Genomic DNA, 20,983 nt, shown 5'->3' with positions numbered 1-20,983 from the left:
GATGCGTTATACAACAAACAAACAAACAAACAGCCTGTGTTCTATATGCGAGATATAATGGGTAGATTCAGTTACTGCTGGCTACATCAACATGTATTTGCCACCTCTTTGACTTAGTTTCCCATCTGCACGAGTGGCCAAGTCGTCTTAGGTGACGCAATTCGCTGTACGGAGTTGCGTCCCTTGGGCGTGTTGGAATCTGTTCGTGCTGATTATGTCATTTGGTTTGTCAGCACTGTAAACGTGTTCGTTGGTTCTCAAAAATGGTAAAGGTTAAACACTTAACCGTTCTGGAACTGTGGAGACGGGTTTATTTCGCAACCACGGCTGGCAGATGCTTGAGTTGTCCGAGGTGCTTCAGTTCGCCACATTCCTTAGCTGCCTAGATTCGCTGGTCGTGTTTCGAATCCCTGATTAGCGGTTTATCAACACCATATGATGTTGCATTTCACTGAACTGGTACACGTACACCTGCGCCACTTGGGGATCCACTCCTTTCTCATTAAACTGACACAATGTGATGTATCTTGAATCTCGTTGAAATCGGCCTAAAACCGAATATTCCCGAACTATTTCTACGAATGATTTTCGTGTTAAAGTATAATCTCTAACTTACAACTTTGCACAGGATGGAAAAAATATTTTCCCATATCAAATGGACAACAAAAAAACATTAATTAATTTTAAATGTGATCTTACACCTTTAATGCTCGCCCTCAAGTATCCACGTGATGCACGTGAATATAATGCGCCCAAAAGCACGTGACGTGACAGACAGCGCTCAGTGCAGTTGCAGGTGGCAGGTGAGTGGTCGCACATCTTTGTCCATCAACCGGACAGCTATTTTAAATTGATCTACAATATTTTTATTTCCTGATGTCATTTCGTAAATGGATTATAGACCTGTTTATTGTAGTTTCGTTACGTTTATTTACTGTTAGTTTACTGAAAATGTTAAAACTTATCTTTTCAGGATGGCTCCGTGGTTTATCTACCTTGCTGCCATTTTCGGATTGGTGAGCGCTTTCATTTCATATTACAAATACCCAACTCAGTTGAAATAAGTTCTTACTAAGAGCACTTCAGGTTTTGCATATGTTATTTTTCAGTCAGCGTTTCGACGAGTTTTTATGTAAGTAGGGCGTGCACAATTGTGTGCCGAGGTCGGTGGCAGCAGAGCACAACACGCTAGTTTTCTAGAACCTGGCGGCGGGATCGATGCTCATGATATCAATCACTGCATTGTCTGGTCCAGACACGATTATTTACAGACCGCCGTCATATAACTGGAATATTGCTGAGTGCGGCGTAAAACAACAAACCAAAGTACCGTTTTCCCGAGTTAAAAACATACAAAAAACATACATATTGTCATGGTCACCGGATCTAAATACAATTGAGCATCAGTGTGATATCCCAGTGAGTGAGAGAGTGAGTATGGTTAACGCTTTTAGCAGTATTCCAGCAACATCAAGGCGGGGGACACCAGAAATGGGCTACACACATTGTACCAATGTCGGGAATAGAACCCGAGTCTTCGGCGTGACGAGCGAAAGCTTTAACCACTAGGCTACCCGACTGCCCCGGGATATCCTATTGTAATAGTATTAAGCATTTTCCCGAGGCACGGGCGTTAACTGGACTTTAGTCGGCCAATTCCCTTGCTTCGGGAAGATGACGTCAACCATCAGACGGCCACACAATCTGCAGCAATTACGCCAAGATCATTGGAAAGAATCGGTTACCATTCTACAAGGTCACCCGTAGTCTTCACGGGTCAATGAACAAGAAGTGTCCAGTCCCGACCAGTGGTGGAAACAAACGGTACTGGCCTTTGCTTGAGATAGTGACGTAACCGGCTGCATTAATGTTTGAACGTTTTCACTGTCAAACACTAGTTCAACGTATCGCTTTTTACAGGCTTGTAGAAGTCACAGAATGAATCTCTTCAAAATCACATATCCGTTCCGTTTTTTCCTTTTTTGGAGAGGGGGATGGCGAAAGAGTATATTAATCCCCAAAATGCTTGGACAAACGCCGATTGTAGGTAACCACTTGAAATATACTCAGTGACGACTGGTACGATAGGTGAAGTGTTTGCCTCCGACCTGTGTATCGCTTGAATATGGCTGATTATGGCGTAAGTACGCTTATGAATGAATTGGGCATTTCGTTACGGAGCAGACAATTGGCAAATAATAACATGTTCCCCCGTGTCTGCACCAATGAGAACTATTGTAGAATAGGAAGGCTCAGATAAAGATATTTTACTAGTCTGAGGTGAGGGTGTTAAGTGTGATAATGCTCGTGGGTCGTTGTTTCGAGACATACATTTTCTGAGGAGACAACAATTGTTTACCCAGTAATGTTTAAAGTTAATATTGCATTTTATTTAGGCCCATGATAAGCGTCCTCGTAAATATTAGACCCGTGAAGATCCGGGGTAGAATAGGTCTTCAGCAACCCATGCTTGCCGTAAAAGGTGACTATGCTTGTCGTAAAAGGCGACTAACGGGATCGGGTGGTCAGGCTCGCTGACTTGGTTGATGCATGTCATCGATCCCAATTGCGTGGATCGATGCTCATGATATCAATCACTGGATTGTCTGGTCCAGACTCGATTATTTACAGACCGCCGTCATATAGCTGGAAATTTGCTGAGTGCGGCGTTAAACATCAAACCAACCAACCAAATCGTAAATATTACGATCTGTCACTTTTCGTAAATTGAAACTGCCAGAGATACGGTTATAAAAAACAAATCGGTGACCAGTGACATTTAGCCATGAAATGCCGAGCAGTCATTTTCAAACCAGAAATACAGAACTTAAACTTGTCCTGGTGCAAATGCACAAAACCTATCTGTCCAGTATGTTTGAAGTTCATGATAATTGCAGGATCAAACCGAAATACCATCCACGAATTTCCGCTTTGTAGGCTCATTGTTTGATAATAAAACGAATTTTCGCGTGGAGTGTTTTATCGACACTTCAGGAGCTATGAAAGAAAGTAGTGGGCGTATTCACGTGACTATATTAATTAATGGATGGTTCGGTACACCATTATGGACTAAATGTTTTACTGCAGCCTACACGGTGAGCTCAGCGACTATGCTTGCCATAAGAAGCGACGGTGCCTGTCGTAAGGGTCGACTAACGGGATCGGGTGGTCAGGCTCACTGATTTGGTTGGTGCATGTCAACGTATCCCAATTGCGTAGATCGTTGCTCACGTCAGTCACTGGCTTGTCTGGTCCAGACTCGATTATTTACCGCCGTCATATAGCTGGAACATTGCCGACTGCGGTGTTAAACAATGTCATACAGAACACGGTGAGCTTTGTGTTGGTGGCTGTGACATAACCCGATGTCACTGTTCACTCATGCAGGTACTGTCTACATCCCTGTACCCACAGACTGTGTGTCCGGGGAGGTGCTTAGAAAGGGCTTGACCGACTCCGTGGTCTAGTAGATAGTTTCTTCCCGGAAAGCGCGGGGCGGTCGGGTAGCCTGACGGTTAAAGCGTTCGCTCGTCATGCCGAAGACCCGGGTTCGATTCCCGACATGGGTACAATGTGTGAAGCCCATATCCGCCGAGATATTGCTGGAATATTGCTAAAAGCGGCGTAAAACCATACTCACTCACTCCCGCAGAGCGAAAGGTCGGTGGTTCGATTCCCGACCGCGTCATTCCAACAAGGAGAAAAAGCAAGGACTGGTAGGCTCAGCCGGAATGTATGTGAGTGGGGTATCAATGTTAAACTTTGGGATGGTGTCTCAGTGGATGAGCACTATAAAACCGGCATTAGTACGGACTAGAGGAAATGCACGCAAGCATCGCTAAATATGTGCAAACATTTTGAACGCGACGCTAAACGCATCTCGCCCCTCCAGCAATGGGCCGTCCATTTGATAACTGGGACTGGTATTCTTTAGATTTAAATTTTCCCGAAAATGCTTGATAACAAATGTCTTAGGATTAACCAAAAAAAACCTCGAATTACTGTACATGCTGAATCTTTTGCAAAAATGTGCTTAGGATTAATAAAAATCCTACTGATTTCACTGGCTTCTGATCCAGACTATTTACAGTCCATAGTAAACTGCATACTGTGGCGTTGAACAACATTCATTCTCTTCATTCTTCAGGTTGCCGTGTCCGGCATGCCAGTCGAAAATGGACAGTCGGGTAAGTCGACACAAACCCATTTAGCAAGTAAATAACCTTCCGGACATCTTGCGGTTATTTGTGAGCAGAACTCTGTGCACATGCACAGGGGAAAACCACCAATCGTTAATTCTAGGGCTCCGTAAATTTATATTGTTTGTTTGTTTAACGCCGTACTCAGCAATATTCCAGCTGTATGACGGTGTTTTTTTAATAATCGAGTCTGGACCAGACAATCCAGTGATGTCATCATGAGCATGGATCCACGCAATAGGGATACGATGACATGCATCAACCAAGTCGGCGAACCTGACCACCCGACAAGGTTCGAAGGTTTGTACAAGGTTTGAAGCCCATTTCTGGTGTCCGCCGTGATATTTCCGTAATACCGCGTCCTGGAGAGCGGAAGGTCCGGGGTTCCGATCCCCGGCCGCGCCATACCAAAAGACTGGTACTTGTTACCCTGTCTGGCGCCCGACATTAAGGGGCTAAAACAAAGGCTGGTCGGCTCGGAGTCAGTATACTGTGTATGAGTAGGGTATTCATGTTAAACTGCGGCATGGTATCTCAGTGGGCTAGCACTATAAATCGGCATCAGTCCGGACTAGTACAAGCAGTCACACACATACACGTGCAAGCATGTCGCTATATAAGAGCAATAATCGTGGACGCGACGGCGAAAAACAACTCACTCACTCTGATATATTTCATTTGGCCCTATAAATTTCAGATGGTGTCCTCAACACGAAGGACCAACGGAATGAATTGAATCCAAAGGGCCACAAGTATGACGTAGATCCCAAGGACCCGAGGTATGACGTTAAACCCAAGGACCCCAAACCAATGGATCTTCGACACGATGTCGACCCCAAGGACCAAATGCAGGACCTAGATCCCAATGACCAAAAGTATGACGTGGATCCAAAGGACCCGAAACCAATGGATCTTCGGCACGACGTCGACCTCAAGGACCAAATGGAGGACCTAGTTCCCAAGGAGCAAAGGCATAATGTAGATCCCAAGGACCCGAAACCCTTGGATCTTCTGCACAATGTCGACCTCAAGGACCAACTGCAGGACCTACATCCCAAGGACTCGAAACCCTTTGATCTTCTGCACGATGTCGACCCCAAGGACCAAAGGCATGACGTAGATCCCAATGACCCGAAACCCATCGATCCTCGGCACGATATCAACCTCAAGGAGCATCCGTATGACGTCAAGTCCAAGGACCAAAGGTATGTCCACACCAATGACGGAAGGTCGGCCTCCCTTGACGAGACACTTGTCGCCGGTGACACCCCATATATCAACGTGGAACCCAAGGACCAAAGATATGACGTCAGACTCAAGGACCAAAGGCAGGACGTAGATCCCAATGACCAAAAGTATGCTAGTCCCAAGGACGGAAGTTCAACTTCCCTTGACGAGACACTTGTCGACGGTGACACCCAATATATCAACGTGGAAACCAAGGACCAAAGATATGACGTCAGACTCAAGGACCAAAGGCAGGACGTAGATCCCAATGACCAAAAGTATGCTAGTCCCAAGGACGGAAGTTCAACCTCCCTTGACGTGACACTTGTCGCCGGTGACACCCAATATATCAACGTGGAATCCAAGGACCAAAGATATGACGTCAGAATCAAGGACCAAAGGCAGGACGTAGATCCCAATGACCAAAAGTATGCTAGTCCCAAGGACGGAAGTTCAACCTCCCTTGATGAGACACTTGTCGCCGGTGACTCGTTTTATATCAACGTTCAACCAAAGGACCAATGGCACGATGTAAATCCCAAAGACCGAAGTTCAGCCTCTCTCGATAAGACACTTGTCGTCGGTGACACGTCAAAAATCAACGTCGAACCCAAAGACCAACGGTATGACATAACAGATGATACCGAAGACAATCGGTATGACGTCAATCCTGATGACCAAATGTATGACGATCCCGAGGACCAAATGTATGACGATCCCGAGGACCAAATGTATGACGATCCCAAGGACCAAATGTATGACGATCCCGAGGACCAAATGTATGACGGCGAAGAGCAACCAAATAATGCCATCAGGCAATCAGAAGATGACTGGCAAAGTACTATCCATACGAAAGAACCAGAGGAAGACACCGCCCAGAACACACCACCGTTTACCGTGTACGGCAAAGTCGGGGCTAGAATTGCAGTGTATCTTAAGTCGGATGGTTCTGCACGCGAGATCACTGCTCCCAAAAAGTCTACGCTTTCAAGTATACAAATACAACACCCAATGACCATGCTTTTGAATCATATCTTACTAGCCGCCGTCCCACAGGGTGTACAAGGAAAGGTTCGACCCGTCCCTCCATCAAGAAGTGCTTCCTTCGAGGATTCTGACAAAGTCCAGCCAAGTGCAACCAAAAAAGCCTTTGTGGATGTCAACATCAAAGCCATGGAGCCAAGCCCCAACTCCATTGAACCCAAACTGAGAACAATGTCAGAAATATTGGTAGGAGTTAAAAAGCACACAAACAATGACGGAGTGGAAAAACAAGACCATAGGGCATTTACGAGTATACTCACATACACAAGTATTGCTATTGTCATATTTGTTGTGCTGGCCTTTCTCACGTTGATGACATTGCTGTGTTGGTTTGTGCAACATGTGTAACATCAGCTCAGTCCGCAAATAAAACCTGCACTTGCCCTATCTCAGTTTGTTCATTGTCCACAAGTGGAGTGGCCCCTTTCAGTGCCTCAATCGAGAAAATAATTTTTACAGAGCTTTCCGTGAAGATCCGAGATAGAATAGGTCTTCAGCAACCCATGCTTGCCGTAAAAGGCGACTGTGCCTGTCGTAAGAGGTGACTAACGGGATCGGGTGGTCAGGCTCACTGACTTGGTTGATGTATGTCATCGATTCCAATTGCGTGGATCGATGCTCATGATGTCAATCACTGGATCGTCTGGTCCAGACTCAATTATTTTACAGACCGCCGTCATATAGCTGGAATATTGCTGAGTGAGGCGTTAAACAACAAACAAACATTGGGGAGTTTAAAAGCAAACGACAGACTTCCAGACTCTAAAATAAATATATTAAAATCGACTATGCTTGTAAGAGGCGACTGACGGGATCGGGTGGTCACGCTCGCTGACTTGGTTGATGCATGTCATCGTATCTCAATGGCGAAGATCGATGCTTATGATGTCAATGACTGGATTGTCTAGACCCTATTTACAGACCACCGTCATATAGGTGGAATATTACTGAGTGCGGATTTCAACAACAATGTCGTGCTTCTTGTGAAAGGCGGCTAAAATGGGGATCGGGTGGTCATGCTTGGTCTTGTCTTAGCATCCCACAACAACGGTCGCCGACAAGATGTCATCAATTATTGCTGTGGTGTCTTGCCCATTTACAGGTCACCGTAAAGTAGCTGAACCATTGGTGACTGTAAATCAAATATATTTCGAGAAATTTCATGAACCGCAGACTGACATTTAGTCACAGTAATAAACTTATCTTATTTGAAAATATATATCAAAATAAAATAAATCCAAAAGTAGCCCAGAATAATGCTTAACTTCTGAGAGTTGAGGCGATCTGCGCTTGCCCAATAATTCTACACTTGAGTTGGACTCCCTTTCTTTTATTTATTCTCTTGGTTCTTGGAGAAAGACATGAATCGGTGAATAATGTTTTACACTGACGTAATGTAACGGGTCGGCTTGACATAATTGATTCTTGGTATAACACAAGGCAGAGAACGACCCTAGCCGACAAGGTATGATGACAGACTACGTGCGTTCGATTATCAACATTTACGTGACATGCAGCAACCGATGTTTTCACATTTCTGGCAACCAGGGTTGACTATATTCAACCTGAGTAAACCAGTGTTCATCAAGAACAGATCAGGGTGGTACCCGAAATATACTGACCAAAAAGGTTAGACTATGAATATTTTGGGGGACGTTTTTTTTTTTTAGTAAAGACTGAGTACATAATTTCACAAACATATCCGCAAAATTATTAATGACCCAAACGGGTTTTTAAAAGAATAATTGCATAAATTGCAACCTTGGATCATATACTACTCAATATTTGCTAAGGGCAAAAGTAGTATTTAGTCAAAGGCGGTGTTCCTGGCAATTATTAACTAGTATATACTTAACATGAGTGCTATAACACAACTGAGCAGTTAACCGTTCATTGCTTGGCAAATCATCCCTGCGCGTTCGGTTCCAAATTCAATTTAGCAGGGTTAAATCTACAGGTAACCTAGCTCTACATTGAAAACACAGTATGTTTATCTCCTAAGTGTATGGGAATTAAGATCGTCTTTGCGCTAAGATCGATTGTGGGACGGACCCAGAGCCCATTTGCGCTATGACTATCCACGTTAAAGACTGAGTTACGGTACTCGTAGCACTAAACCCGCTTTGTGAAACAGGGCCCACAGCAAACGTTAAGCTGAGAACACAATGGGATAGAAATAATATTTAATACAAGTACATGTCTCCTTATACTACCGTTGATGTTTGATGATTAATTAAGCAGAAGGATTTTACAAGGCTCCAAATACGTCCATTGACTGTCACGGTGACGAAGGAGATATGAATTTCGCAATGATATCGAAATTCAATTTAAACACGGTATATGGTTATAAGAAAATGCCGATAAAAAAAATCAAAGATGTACTGACTGCAAAGACAGTCTGATTTTATTACGAGTCGATAGTTCAGATTCACAATGACCCGTCTAGATCAAACGTCAGTTATAAAGTCTTCTGCTAAGAATGGCGGTGATGTCAGGCTGTATCGATTCCCAATATTTCAACTCAAACCGATCGCTCTACAAAAACATTTATTTTTTCAACGAGTAAGAGAGTGCGCTTCCTTTACGACACATGGCATTGAACTCGGTCAATACTGTTGAGGTCATCTTCATGACGTCACCAGGATCCGCATTAACGTTTCAGGGGTGGTTGTGGGCACGGGTGGCCCACTCATCTAAGGCGCGGCAATTCGCTGTTGCGTCCCTAGGGGACGCAAGCAACCTATGATTGTGGGTTCGAATCCCGATTCGTGCACATAATGTTCCTAGGTTTGGCAGCACCATACCCGTGCACGTGGGTTTCCCAAAAGTCGTAAACGTCTAAGACCTGTATCACTTCGGGCTTTGATTCCACATCAAGCTGACACGCTGACACTATAACTGGAATATTGTTAAAAGCGGTATTAAACCAAGCTCACTCACTGAGGGGTGGTTGGGTTGCCCAGTTGATAAAGCGCCGTATTGTCAACACCCAACTTCACAAATCTATCTTAGTGCACGTAGCCCCAACATCGTACAACAACGCACAACCACACCTCAGACACGAGTGACAGTATTAGCATCACGTCACGGCCCGCGTACGGAGACACACTAACACAACAGTCGAGGTTGAGTTGTGATCTGTAGCATCAGCAGATCTTTAAGAATATTCTGAATAATGGCTAACGACATTTGAAAAATGTAGGTTAGTCTTCTGTTACACTAACTAAACTGGGGGCACTGGGGGCGATTCGCTGTGCAGAGTTGCGTCGCTTGGGCACGCCAGAAACCTATGATTGTGGCTTCGAATCCCGGTTCGCCCCAATTATGTTTCTAGGTTTGTCAGCACCATACCCGTGCTCGTGGGTTTCACCGAAGTGGTAAACGTCTGAGACCTGCATCACTTCGGGCTTTCCTCCCACATTAAGCTGACACGCCGTGATATAACTGGAATACTGTTATAAGCGGCGCTAAACCCAACTCATTCACTCACTCACTGTAACTAAACTCCAACATAAGACCTGCAATGCATTTCAAATATTTTATACACCTCGTCTCACATTCAAATTTGAAATCAAACATTTACACGCCGGGACCCTACCCTCAGTCGTGGATAGCGTGCAAGTCTTAAAGCCTCTATTGCGTTTCCCTACCTCAACAACCACACATACACGCACAACTGAAATGCTGTTCAACTCGAGATCTCAGGGAGGGCAGATGTGAAATGGGCTATAAGGTCGCCTTAAAGGTCACGTCACTTTCAAAGCTGGTTTCACAGTGCTAGCTCGACCCGTGAAGATCCGGGTTCAAACAGATCTTCAGAAACCCATACTTGCCGTAAAAGGCGACCATGCTTGTCCTAAGAGGCGACTAACGGGAGGGTGGTCAGGCTTGCTGACTTGGTTGATGCATGTCATCGTATCCCAATTGTGTAGATCGATGATATCAATCACTATATTGTCTGGTCCCGACTCGATTAATTACAGACCGCCGTCATATAGCTGGAATATTGCTGAGTGCGGCGTTAAACAACGAATAAACAACAGTGCAAGCCGCAGTTTAACACAGACAACCAACTCATACACAGTATACTGACTCCGACTCCTCCAGTCCTTGGTTAAGCCCCTTAATGTCGAGGGTCAACCACGTGACAACAAGTACCATCGTTTAATGCTTTTTGGTATGAGGGGCGGTCGGGTAGCCTAGTGGTTAAAGCGTTCGCTCGTCACGCCGAAGACCCGGGTTCGATTCCCGACATGGGTACAATGTGTGAAGCCCATTTCTGGTGTCCCCCGCCGTGATATTGCTGGAATATTGCTAAAAGCGGCGTAAAACCATACTCACTCACTCACTCACTTTTTGGTATGACGCGGCCAGGGAATCGAACCACCAACCTCCCGCTCTCCAGACAGACGCTTTCAGCACAAACATCGTGAACACACGGTCGATCTCCCAGCACGCAGTGCACGAGGCGCACGTGCATCTTCATCCCGAGACTTTCACGAGGCGTACAGTGGGGCGCAATCGCCTGTTTGCTGGTACCTGGTTAAGGTGAGTGGTCGTCGCGCCGACTTGAAAATGACTGTTTGGGGAGATTATTTGTAAGTGGGCGGATTTATTTTTTGAACCGATTGTTTCTTTCAGATGTCTTTGATCTGCACCCTCCTAGCTGCGATCGTGGTGGTGAGTGTCTTCTCCTTCATCTGAAAGCTGCGCACGGAGACCTTGGACAGTCATATGCTACCTAAAACGATATCGTGAAGCCGTGTCCAGGCGGTTAAAGTTGATTTGACAATAGACATTTAGTTGTCGCGCCTAACTATTCCTCCAGCAAACCACTGTAGATTGATTGGGATTGTGGAAAGCACTTCCTCAAATGCCCGCCTATTCTGTCGCTTATATCGAAGGCACCTTGATAAGACCCCCCCACACACACCCCCACACACACACACTCACTCCCTTTCACGTGTGCAAGGGATCTGTACTCAGAAATGGGGTGCATTTTAAAGTGACATATCAATAAAAAACCTGTGTTACATACATTTCCAGTTGTAGGACAAAACTTGGTGCCTGAATATCTTGGGGGTAGGTGGGGTGGGGTGTGTGTGTGTGTGTGTGGGGGTGGGGGGGGGGGGGGGGGGTGGGTAGGAATAAAGCTCCTGAACATTAAAAAAAACTGATTTCAAATACAAATCTCTCTACCCCCACCCCTACCCGAAAAATCAAATTGCTCACGTAGTATGGAGTATAAACGTCTGCGTGCATTGTTTTCTTTACATGGAGGGGTAAAATTACTTTGGTGTGAAATAGACTTTGCGAAAAACACATTCTTTACATCGCCTTGTATTAATCGATGGTCCAGTTTCTCGTCAAGTAATGTTACCATTTCAATATCTATTTCAGGGCAAGTCCCTTGCCGCATTCCCAAAAGGCTATGTATTGAAAGGTATGCTTCCTCAAATCTTACAGTTACAGATAATCTACTCGTCTTGTGCAAGGATTTCTTTTGTTTTATTGGTTGTTTAACGCCGTACTCTGCAATCTTCAATCTGTATGACGGTGGTCTGTTAATAATCGAGTCTGGTCCAGGCGATGCAGTGATTGACATGAGGATCGATCTACGCAAATGGGATACGATGGCATGCATCAGCCAACGACAAGCATAGTCGGCTTTTGTGACAATCATTGGTTGCTGAAGACCAATTAAATATTACAACTTCCTGAAAACGGTAATATTTTTTGGTGGAACTTCTCATAATTTGTGAATATTGTTTTGTGGTTTTGTCCAAATTGTCCATCTTTCTGATGTCAGTAACTTCCCAGTGTGGCAGTAGCGAAAGTGACGAAGCCATAATCAAAATCGTCGCCGACCTCGACTTCAAGGGAACGGCAATATGTGCCGGCGCAGCCAAGGTGCCCTTCGAACGTATCGACAAGGCCACAGCCCTACTTAAAGTGACGTACGGCAAGGGGGGCGCTGGCAAATGCCAGTTCAATGTAAGTATATGATACACCGCTGTCGCTAGGTCCGTATCAAGTGTCGTCCACGAAGACCCAATGTATGAAATGTTAGACCGAAGAGAACAATGTTCAGTCCCCCCTCCTATCACCTATGGAATGGTATTGATAAAATGTATAGACAATGTTTGACCCGTTTTCTAATACATTATAAAGATATATACTAAACTGAGAACGCATGCCCTCCCCTCCCTACCCAATGATTGTCGGTTTTGAATGGGGACACCTCTTTCAAATTATTAAAAGTACAATTGAGTTTATCCGTTCGGCCATTCCGTTCAGTTTCATACAAAATGATCATGTTTACGGTCCCTTAACTGGCGTTTTGCAACAGCATTGTGGCAGGTATATTAAACACCTAAATATTGGCAATATCGGGAAACATTTTCTGTTCGAAATGACTATTTTTCTTACCTCGCAGAAACGCGACAAAGTTCGTGTGTACGTCATAAAAGTCAAAGTGGCATATGGCGAGGAAGGTAGCCTTGTATACCAAGCGGAGGAGGAACGAACGATTTCTTGTACATTCGACTCCAAGAACAGCAACCAGACTCGAGGCAGTCTCATCACGGCTGGGTAAGTCACGCATGTACACACCACCCAAAACACCCCCACCGCACCGCACCCACACTAACACACCAGTCAAAGTGAATGTCTAGCATTGGGGTCTTCCGTTCCCCACATAACTGGGAGAAGATGAATATTCCTCTAAACCGTTGGGAACCACAGGACCCACTTAACCGCATGACCGCCTCCGTGATCTTATGGATAGAGCGTCTGTCCGGAAAGCGAGAAGTCGATCTCCGACCGCGTCATGCCAAAAGACGTTAAAGAAGGTATTTGCTGTTTCCCTTCTCTGCTCGGCATTAAGAGGATAAAAGGACTGTCTTTGTGGGGGTGGGGGTGGGGGTGGGGGGGTAATTCATGTCAAAATGCAATATTCCAGCTATATGACGGGGGTATGTAAATAATCGAGTCTGAACCGGACAGTCCAGTCATTAACATCATGACCACCCGATCCCGTTAGTCGCCTCTCATAACAGTCAATGGTTTCTGAAGACCAATTCTAACCCGGATCTGTACAGGGCGGCTAATTTCACCATACTTGATCCTTTACACGACGGTCATCCCCGGGAACATTTCTAGGAGCTATTTTAATCTGGCAGGTTGATTGCGCCGTCGGCACTGTCCAACTACCACGGTCCAGCGGCTACGTCCAAGCTGACACTGCAGCTGACCGATGTCCTAGGCAAGGACATGCTAGGGCGGAAGGTGTGGCGGAGCAGGAAGGTGCAGCTCAAGGGCACGGCCAGCGGTGAGTCTTTTTATTTATATCCCTTTACAAAGTGTTGACAGACTTTCAAATCACTTTTGATTTTAAAAGCGAGATGCAACATTTCTCATTCCTTTTTGATTTCATGGAAACTTATCAAGGGGCAAGTGGTTAAAGTGTTCGTTCGTCATGCCGAAGACCTTGGTTCGTTTCCCCACATGGGTACAATGTGAGAAGCCCATTTATGGTATCCCCCCGCCGTGATATTGCTGGAATATTACTAAAAGCGGCGTAAAACCATATTCACTCATTCAATGCTGTATCAATGTGGAATCAATGCTGTATCATAATATTGGTTTGGTCTAAAATGCGACGAGGCGATTATATTTTTTCACAAGCTGCCTGTAATAACGTAACGTTTTTCAAATAAAAAATATCGTTCCATACGTTTACGAGGACGGATCACCTTTTCTTTCACAAGTTTAATTTTACTTTCTTCCCATTGGTCTAAAAAACACCCATCTATTTCAAAATCATATTATAAATATCACTTTAGATGTTAACGTGTTTTATAGAAACATGTCTTCTCGCAATCTTGTCTCGTATCTCATTCTAAACTTATATCAATGCAGCCCATGTGTTTTAAATAAAGGCCGCATTTTTACGACATTATATTTGGAACCTATTTCTTTCCCGAAATAACTACAATCTGTCAGGGCGGTCTGTAAATAATGGAGTCTGAACCAGACGATCCAGGGATTGACATCAATCCACGCAACTGGGATACGATGACATGCATCAACCAAGTCAGCGAGCGGGACCACCCGATTCCGTTCGACGTCTCTATCGACAAGCATTCTAACCCGGATCGACACAGCTTGCCATGACATCTCTCTGCCCATGCATGTTTACAGGTTCTAGCGGAGAGAAGGGCGTGAAGCCGGTGGAATGTGACGCCATTGGTCACTCCTCGGGCAGGCGGTACGCAGTCATCCGAGCAGGGTACGTCATGACCAAGGCATCGAATCTGTACTTCATATACAGCTAGAAATTAAGCACGCCCTGGCGCAACAGTGATATAACCATGTATGAAAATGCTAGGTTTATGATACTCATTCATGGAATGGCTGTCAAACTCGAGTATGGTCATAACAATAACTGACAGTGTCGCCCAAACAGACATCCGGACTGAGAGAATCGTACCCTCGAGTTTCAGGGTACTTTTGACCGCCTCCGCGGTCTAGTGGTAGAGCGTCCGCCCGGAGAGGAAGGTCCGGGTTTCGATCCCCGGCCTCGTCATACCAAAAGACGTTAAAAGATGGTACTTGTTGTTACCCTGTCTGGCTCTCGCCATTAAGGGGCTAAAACAAGGACTGGTCGGCTCGGAGTCAGTATACTGTGTCTGAGTGGGGTATTCATGTTAAACTGCGGCATGGTATCTCAGTGGGTTAGCACTATAAATCGGCATCAGTCCGGACTAGTACAAGCAGCCACACACACACACACGTGCATGCACGTCGCTATATAAGTGCAATAATCTTGGACGCGACGTTAAACCTAATCTCACCTCACCTCACCTCACCTCAACTCACCTCACCTCACCTCAGGAGCACTTTTATACTGATGCAAGAAAGGGTATAAAACTGGCAAATATTCTTTTGTTTAGTCCGCATATATAACCATGACACACAGGAGGCTGTCAGAAGCATTCGTTACCAAGTTATTGGCATGCTTGACACGGGTATGACATAGAGCCATTGGACGTCAACTTGTCCCTAGTGTCAGCTTACTCGTACGAAAAGGACAGACAAGTGAGGTAGAGGACCGTCCAGGTCCACACATGACAATGATACACATCATTCTCTGTATATGTCAAGAGTCTCATCTTACACAAGACATTAATTTCTCCACCATAGCTGGGACGGTTGGGTACCCCAGTGTTTAAAGCGTTCGCTCGTCACGCCGAAGACCCGGGTTCGATTCCTATTTTTGGTATCCCCCGCCGTGATTTTGCTGGAATATTGCTAAAAGCGGCGCAAAACACCAAACACGCGCACTTCACCATAGCTCAGGTTAGACGCGACAGATACCTTGTTGGACAGATATGGTCGCAACATCAGGAGGTGCTTCAATAATTTGTAGGTGTTTATTTGCAATTTTATGACATGAATGTCTTTAATAGCTGCAAAACGTCATGAATATGTACGGATCTCGTCAGTTCGACGAAAAGCTTAAAACAAAATGTACGATTTCCTCGACGTTTACCTTTTGAAAATTAATTTAACCTACAGATGCGGGGACGGTATTGTCTTTGCGAAGGATGCTGGTTTCATCACTGACGGCCTTGTTACCCGGAGCCCATTCTTCGAGACTTTCGGCATAGAGAACGATACAGCTTTGAATTTTCAATGCAACTTTACTTTATGCACGAACAAATGTGATGGAGTAAGTATTTCGTTTCTTGACAGGCACGTGTGTACAAATATTTCGTCTAACATGACTGGTACGTTTTGACCGCCCGATTACACAATCCAGTGATTTGCTCAGTTACATGTTGACTGATTCGACAGAACTTTCAACCAAGTTATGTTAATGACGTCACACAATCGCCATTTGTTTTTTTCCTTCCCTCAATGGTTTCTGAATCAGCTGATTTAACTTGACTATTGTTGGCTGGAGTTGACCAACGTCTCCCTATATCAATGCTCTAAATGGGGCAGTGGCGTAGCACAGTGGTTAGAGCGTTTGTTCGTCACGCCGGAGACCCGGTTTCGATTCCCCCCACATGGGTACAATGTACGAGTCTCCATATGTCTGAAATAATGCCGATGAGACGTTAAATGTTAATTCTACCATGAATTTGGAATTTACTCGATTCTGATTGGTCAATCAGAGGCTATTAAATCACAATAAACCCCCTCTGGTTGAAACAGCTGGTTTGACGGCCGCTTCACCGCGGAAGCTAATATTCGTAGAATGGTACTATTTTCAGTCATTGTCGGTAGGCGTATTTAAATAATTATATCTGCAATTACAGGTTACAAAATGCACAGATGCGGTTAATACAATATACAAAGGATGTGTGGCAATACATTTTGTGCAGAAAAACACGACAGAACAAAGGGAATGTATTTACGTTTTGGAGACAACAGAGCTTGGACTTTTGGCGCTTTTCTATATATGACTGTGACGTCATATCTTTTGCGTCACAATGAGCGGCATGACGTCATAATGGTGACGTGCGATGTAGAGCGAAAGCCTTGCTAAGCTTGCTTTGTTTTCTTTACGGATGCCCACCTCATGTTTGCTTACCAAGTTGCCGTGCTTATATGCTTCCAATGCCTGTCATATGTTCGATTGAAGTATTACGGTATAAACAAACTGCTTGAGGATATACAGCACCATATTTTTTTTTTCGGTGGTTCCGTAATTCAGATCGATAACTCACTCAAAACACTGAACTCAACCCATGCCGCTTCACTCAGTATATTTGCTAACACCAAAGAGTTCGCATTTTATTTAGTCATGGTAGAATGGAGATAAACATACTGTGTTTTCAATGTAGAGCTAGGTTACCTGTAGATTTAACCCCGCTAAATTTAACATTTGAAACCTCACGCTGCGCGTTCGGTTCCAAATTCAATTTAGCGGGGTTAAATCTACAGGTAACCTAGCTCTACATGGAAAACACAGTATGTTTATCTCCTATATTCTCACTGAATGTGTGTGGCATAGCTGGCGTTCCCTTGCCGTGATATTGCTTGGATATTGCTAAAAGCGGCATAAAACAATACTCGCTCGATGCTCCATAACTGAATACTAGAAACTAAGTCTTTGACGCATACATTTTCACAATTTATGCATATTTATAACCTTTCTTTTACTCGTAAAACATTAGTTGTGAAATGTGAAATTATTTTCCAGGACTCTTGCAAATCCGAGAGAAGACGTCGGTCAGAACCTGAGCAAGGTATGTATCGGTTGGTTTGGCCTACATTCACATTGGTCCACCAACTTAAGAACATGGCTTCTAAAAATATCTAAATTTATATCGGTCCTTACGTCGCACGACTAGCAGTCGTAATGATCCTCAGTTGTAACGTCTTGAAAGGAATGGTAAAATTACCAACACCTTGCAGTTGGACGTTACCTCGTACAGCCACTTCAAAAACAGAATACCTCCTCTAGCAACCAACTTATCACATAATTCATATAAACATGTTCCACTCAAAAGTAGTTTAAAAAACGCTCGATTCTTTCATGCTACTATAGTTAATCAAATTATAGTAAAATCTCATTTGTTTGTTGTATAACGCCGCATTCAGCAATATTCCAGCAATGTGACGGCCTGTTCGACAATCGGGTGATTGACACCATCAGCATCGATCCACGCAATTGGGATACAATGACATGCATCAACCAAGTCAACGAGTCTGACCACCCGATCCCGTTAGTCGTCTTTTACGACAAGCATGGGTTTCCGAAGATCTAACCCGGGTATTCACGGGTCCTTAAGTGATATGAAAAAATCGTGTTTTAGGTGTTTTGAGCAGCTCTTATTAAAATAACTTGCAGTTCCAGATATGCTGGCTGGTGGCAACATGTTTGTGGAATCGGAACTCCTCAACCTCGCCAAGCAGGAACCAGTGAACCACATGACTGAAAGTGACGTCATACAGCTCATGGTCGAGGATGGTCGCATCAGAGATGGTGCCATCTACTGGTCCGCGATACTAGGCCTTGGATTACTCGTCGTGACGTCATTTGCAATATCCCTTGCAGCCTGTGTGGGCCCATTCCGTGTCAGAGCGAGAGACAATGTCAAGGCGTAGCACCATCTGAATTAAAACCCTGGCAAACTCATTACTGTTCGTTCTTACTTCCTACTCAATCTCGCAAGATCCCAAGCTTATTCATCCTTTGCTTAGACCAGTTATAGTCTTTTTGTTTAACGCCGCACTCGGCAATATTCCAGCTGTATGACGGAGGTCTATAAATAATCGATTCTGGACCAGACAATCCAGTGATTGATATGAGCATCGATCCACGCAATTGGGATACGATGACATGCACAAACCAAGTCAGCGAGCCTAACCACCCGATCCCGTTAGTCGCCTTTTCCGGCAAGCATTGGTTGCCTATTCTCATTTTACCCCGGATCTTCACGGGTCACTTGGATCAGTTTGTTTAACGCCGCACTCGGCAATAATCCAGCTATAAGACGGCGGTCACATGGATCAGTAATAGGATAACCTTTACATGGGATTTCACACCTTGCTAGTTGCAGTGGCACTTTAATGGACCGCAAGAATATTGCCGTGTGTGCAGATTAACGACAAACAAACTTGAAAGGATACGGTAGTCTTTTAGTTTGCTGTGTAACGCCGCAATCAGCAATATTCCAGCTATATGACGGCGGTCGGTAAATAATCGTGTCGGGACCAGACAATACAGTGATATCATCGATCTACACAATTGGGATACGATGACATGCATCAACCAAGTCAGCAAGCCTGACCACCCTCCCGTTAGTCGCCTTTCAGGACAAGCATGGTCGCCTGTTACGGCAGCTATGGGTTTCTGAAGATCTGTTTGAACCCGGATCTTCACGGGTCGAGCTAGCACTGTAAAACCGGCTTTGAAAGTGCAGTGACCTTTAAGGCAACCTTATAGCCCATTTCACATCTGCCCTCCCTGAGATCTCGAGTTGAACAGCATTTCAGTTGTGCGTGTATGTGTGGTTGTTGAGGTAGGGAAACGCATTAGAGGAGTTTAAGACTCTAAATAATCGAGTCTGGACCAGACAATCCAGTGATTAATATCATGAGCCTCGATCCACGCAACTGGGATCCGATGACATGCATCAACCAAGTCGGCGAGCCTGACCACCCGATGCCTTTAGTCGCCTCTTTCAACAAGCATAGTCGCCTTTCACGGCAAGCATGGGTTGCTAAAGACCTATATATCCTACTCCGGAATCTGATACGGTAGTCACGCTTGGAGACTTGATTAATATACTAAAACGCAGTTACAGAACATACGATTATTTTATACGAGATCAACTATATTAGGAAAGATGCTGATGTTCGACGGGAATCATTGCTCATAATAAAATCACTGATTGTCTGGTCAAGACGGGATTATTTACATGCCTCGGTCATTTACAGGAATATTGCCCAGAGTCGTGTCGAAGGTCTCCGGTGTGTATTATAATATAATGGAAATAGTGTACAGGATAATGCCTGTTCTTCTCACTCTACAGACGAATAGTTTGGTCCCGGCTTTTGAGAGAAGCCCACGTTTCGGCGATCCTTTGCAAGCACTCGCGTACACCGTATACTTAACGGTCGCTGGGTAACTAAAGGTATTGCAGCACGGTCGGTCTTGCTCCTCTAAGACGCTGCAAGTGTGGCCATGGCCAACCATTGTCTCCCAGATGCAGAATGCACGTACCGAACCTGGCAATCATGTCCACTGTTTTTTTTGTTGTTTTTTATACTGAAAGTCGCTGTATTTGAACACCGACCACCTTCACAGGTTACAGGTTGAGAACTGTAAAGTATCCCTATGTCCTTTCTTTTCTTTTTACAATGTTGCCAGCAATTCGACATTTTCCTTGCCTTATTTATGCCTGGGATTGTTTTGAAAAGATTACATTCTTGAATTGCACAACTTCTTTTACTTTTGCCAGAAGTTAGAGCTACAGATAAGCTGCGTATTTGCGTAGAATACCCCCCCCCCCCCCCCCCCCCCCCAAAAAAAAAAAGAAAAGAAAACACATTCAAAACCCAATTACATTCATTAAAAGTACAGAAACGCATGCATTAAATGAAAAACTCAAATGTACAATGAAGCTTTTTCAGCATGCGTACAATTACGGGCTAATTTACTTTCCAAGTCGAGTCTAAAGTTTGAACCTTTATATACATCTAAAACATTATTTTATCTTATTTTGAAACCTTAAAATGTTCACTAATTTTGGAAAAAAAGCAATGGTGATGAATAGATGAGTTAAAATATATTGGTTACCAAATGAAAAATGTAATAACACAATTAAAATAAAAACCTTGGAGTAAAAGGTCAATTGCTCAAAAAATTATCTGAAGTTCTGGAAGTTGCAGCTCAAACGTAATAAGATCCGGGGTAGAATAGGTCTTCAAACCATGACTGCCATAAAAGACGACTAGCGGGATCGGGTGGTCAGGCTCGCTGACTGGTTTGATGC

At 44.4% G+C, this 20,983-nt stretch overlaps 2 protein-coding genes across 2 annotated transcripts; both read left to right on the top strand.

The window, feature by feature from the left end:
• Positions 1 to 730: 730 nt before the first annotated feature.
• On the top strand, positions 731 to 6,857 carry LOC124145264. Its single transcript, XM_048403975.1, has 4 exons — positions 731 to 803; positions 974 to 1,016; positions 4,148 to 4,187; positions 4,897 to 6,857. Exons 2-4 carry the CDS (start codon positions 975 to 977, stop codon positions 6,816 to 6,818), a joined length of 2,004 nt encoding a protein of 667 aa, XP_048259932.1. The 5' UTR covers positions 731 to 803; position 974; the 3' UTR covers positions 6,819 to 6,857.
• A 4,084-nt stretch (positions 6,858 to 10,941) lies between these two features.
• On the top strand, positions 10,942 to 18,621 carry LOC124145260 (vitelline envelope sperm lysin receptor-like). Its single transcript, XM_046515013.2, has 10 exons — positions 10,942 to 11,018; positions 11,112 to 11,150; positions 11,871 to 11,913; positions 12,280 to 12,464; positions 12,907 to 13,061; positions 13,652 to 13,800; positions 14,673 to 14,760; positions 16,050 to 16,203; positions 17,683 to 17,728; positions 18,334 to 18,621. Exons 2-10 carry the CDS (start codon positions 11,112 to 11,114, stop codon positions 18,588 to 18,590), a joined length of 1,116 nt encoding a protein of 371 aa, XP_046370969.1. The 5' UTR covers positions 10,942 to 11,018; the 3' UTR covers positions 18,591 to 18,621.
• The last annotated feature ends 2,362 nt before the right edge of the window (positions 18,622 to 20,983 follow it).

This window comes from Haliotis rufescens, unplaced genomic scaffold, assembly GCF_023055435.1.
Source record: "Haliotis rufescens isolate VD_foot unplaced genomic scaffold, xgHalRufe1.0.p SCAF_3, whole genome shotgun sequence".
Lineage (NCBI taxonomy): Eukaryota > Metazoa > Mollusca > Gastropoda > Lepetellida > Haliotidae > Haliotis > Haliotis rufescens.
Note: the sequence above shows the minus strand (reverse complement) of the source record. Positions and strands in the feature narration are given on the sequence as shown.

What these genes read in the sequence shown, in the direction of transcription:
- LOC124145260 (XM_046515013.2), top strand. Translation starts at nt 11,112, where the DNA reads ATGTCTTTGATCTGCACCCTCCTAGCTGCGATCGTGGTG. An exon ending in TACGCAGTCATCCGAGCAGG is followed by an intron (nt 14,761 to 16,049) that starts GTACGTCATGAC and finishes TTTAACCTACAG; the next exon opens with ATGCGGGGACGGTATTGTCT. An exon ending in TCGGTCAGAACCTGAGCAAG is followed by an intron (nt 17,729 to 18,333) that starts GTATGTATCGGT and finishes AATAACTTGCAG; the next exon opens with TTCCAGATATGCTGGCTGGT.
- LOC124145264 (XM_048403975.1), top strand. Translation starts at nt 975, where the DNA reads ATGGCTCCGTGGTTTATCTACCTTGCTGCCATTTTCGGATTG. An exon ending in TTGCTGCCATTTTCGGATTG is followed by an intron (nt 1,017 to 4,147) that starts GTGAGCGCTTTC and finishes TTCATTCTTCAG; the next exon opens with GTTGCCGTGTCCGGCATGCC. An exon ending in AGTCGAAAATGGACAGTCGG is followed by an intron (nt 4,188 to 4,896) that starts GTAAGTCGACAC and finishes TATAAATTTCAG; the next exon opens with ATGGTGTCCTCAACACGAAG.